Raw genomic sequence first — 731 nt, 5'->3', positions numbered from 1 at the left:
GGTGCTCTCATTGATATAGTTCTCATTTTTCCATTGATCCGTATCCCACTCTGCCTTGGACACCTTTAGCTCTTGCTGCTCGCTGAGAAGCTTCATCAGGAGCCCTGTTCTGGAGATGAGCTTGGCACAGGCCAGCCGCACGTGGGTCTCAGAGCAGTCCATTTTCAAGGTCCGGACAACATGAGAAATGAGCCTTCTCACGTCATTGTTGGGGATGAGGGCCCCTAGCTGCTGGTTTAACTGAATTTCAAACAGATCACCTGGGGACGAGAGGTTGGACTCGGTGAAGCCTGTGGCCTTTGAGGGCAGGCCAGTGCCCACAGGGTGGGATTCCCATTGCGTATCATTGGTTCCTTCAGCGGTGGGCACGGAGCGGTCTGCAGTAACGGTAGAATGAGCCGTGGAAAGATTCTTAAGGCTTGTGAATTCAGGGGCGGTTTGTTCTGGCACACTAGTGTTTCCTGTAAAAATATTTTCTGCAAAGACATTTTGTGCAGTAGTGTTCTCTACAGTTGTGTTTTCTCTGTAAATTTCTGAAAGGACAGGATTTTCCTGAGGACTCAGTTGTCCCGGAGATGAAAAATCCTCTCGTAAAGGGGAATTTATGAGGCTCCTGACTGCAGAGAACGGAGGCCTCTTTGGGACCCTCAGGATTTTACTGAGTAAACTTTCCTTTCTGGAATTGTGGTCCAGTTTGGCCTCGGGTGTTCTGGGAGCCACATTCGAGCGAG

General features: G+C 49.9%; 1 protein-coding gene across 1 annotated transcript; it reads right to left on the bottom strand.

Annotated features, from left to right (window-relative positions):
• Positions 1-3: 3 nt before the first annotated feature.
• On the bottom strand, positions 4-726 carry LOC115284998 (leucine-rich repeat-containing protein 37A2-like; the record flags this gene model as incomplete). Its single annotated transcript, XM_029931422.1, has 1 exon — positions 4-726. A coding segment is annotated over one exon (723 nt), but the record flags the coding sequence as incomplete, so codon positions are not given.
• Positions 727-731: the final 5 nt, after the last annotated feature.

Source organism: Suricata suricatta, unplaced genomic scaffold (assembly GCF_006229205.1).
Source record: "Suricata suricatta isolate VVHF042 unplaced genomic scaffold, meerkat_22Aug2017_6uvM2_HiC HiC_scaffold_32201, whole genome shotgun sequence".
NCBI lineage: Eukaryota > Metazoa > Chordata > Mammalia > Carnivora > Herpestidae > Suricata > Suricata suricatta.
Note: the sequence above shows the minus strand (reverse complement) of the source record. Positions and strands in the feature narration are given on the sequence as shown.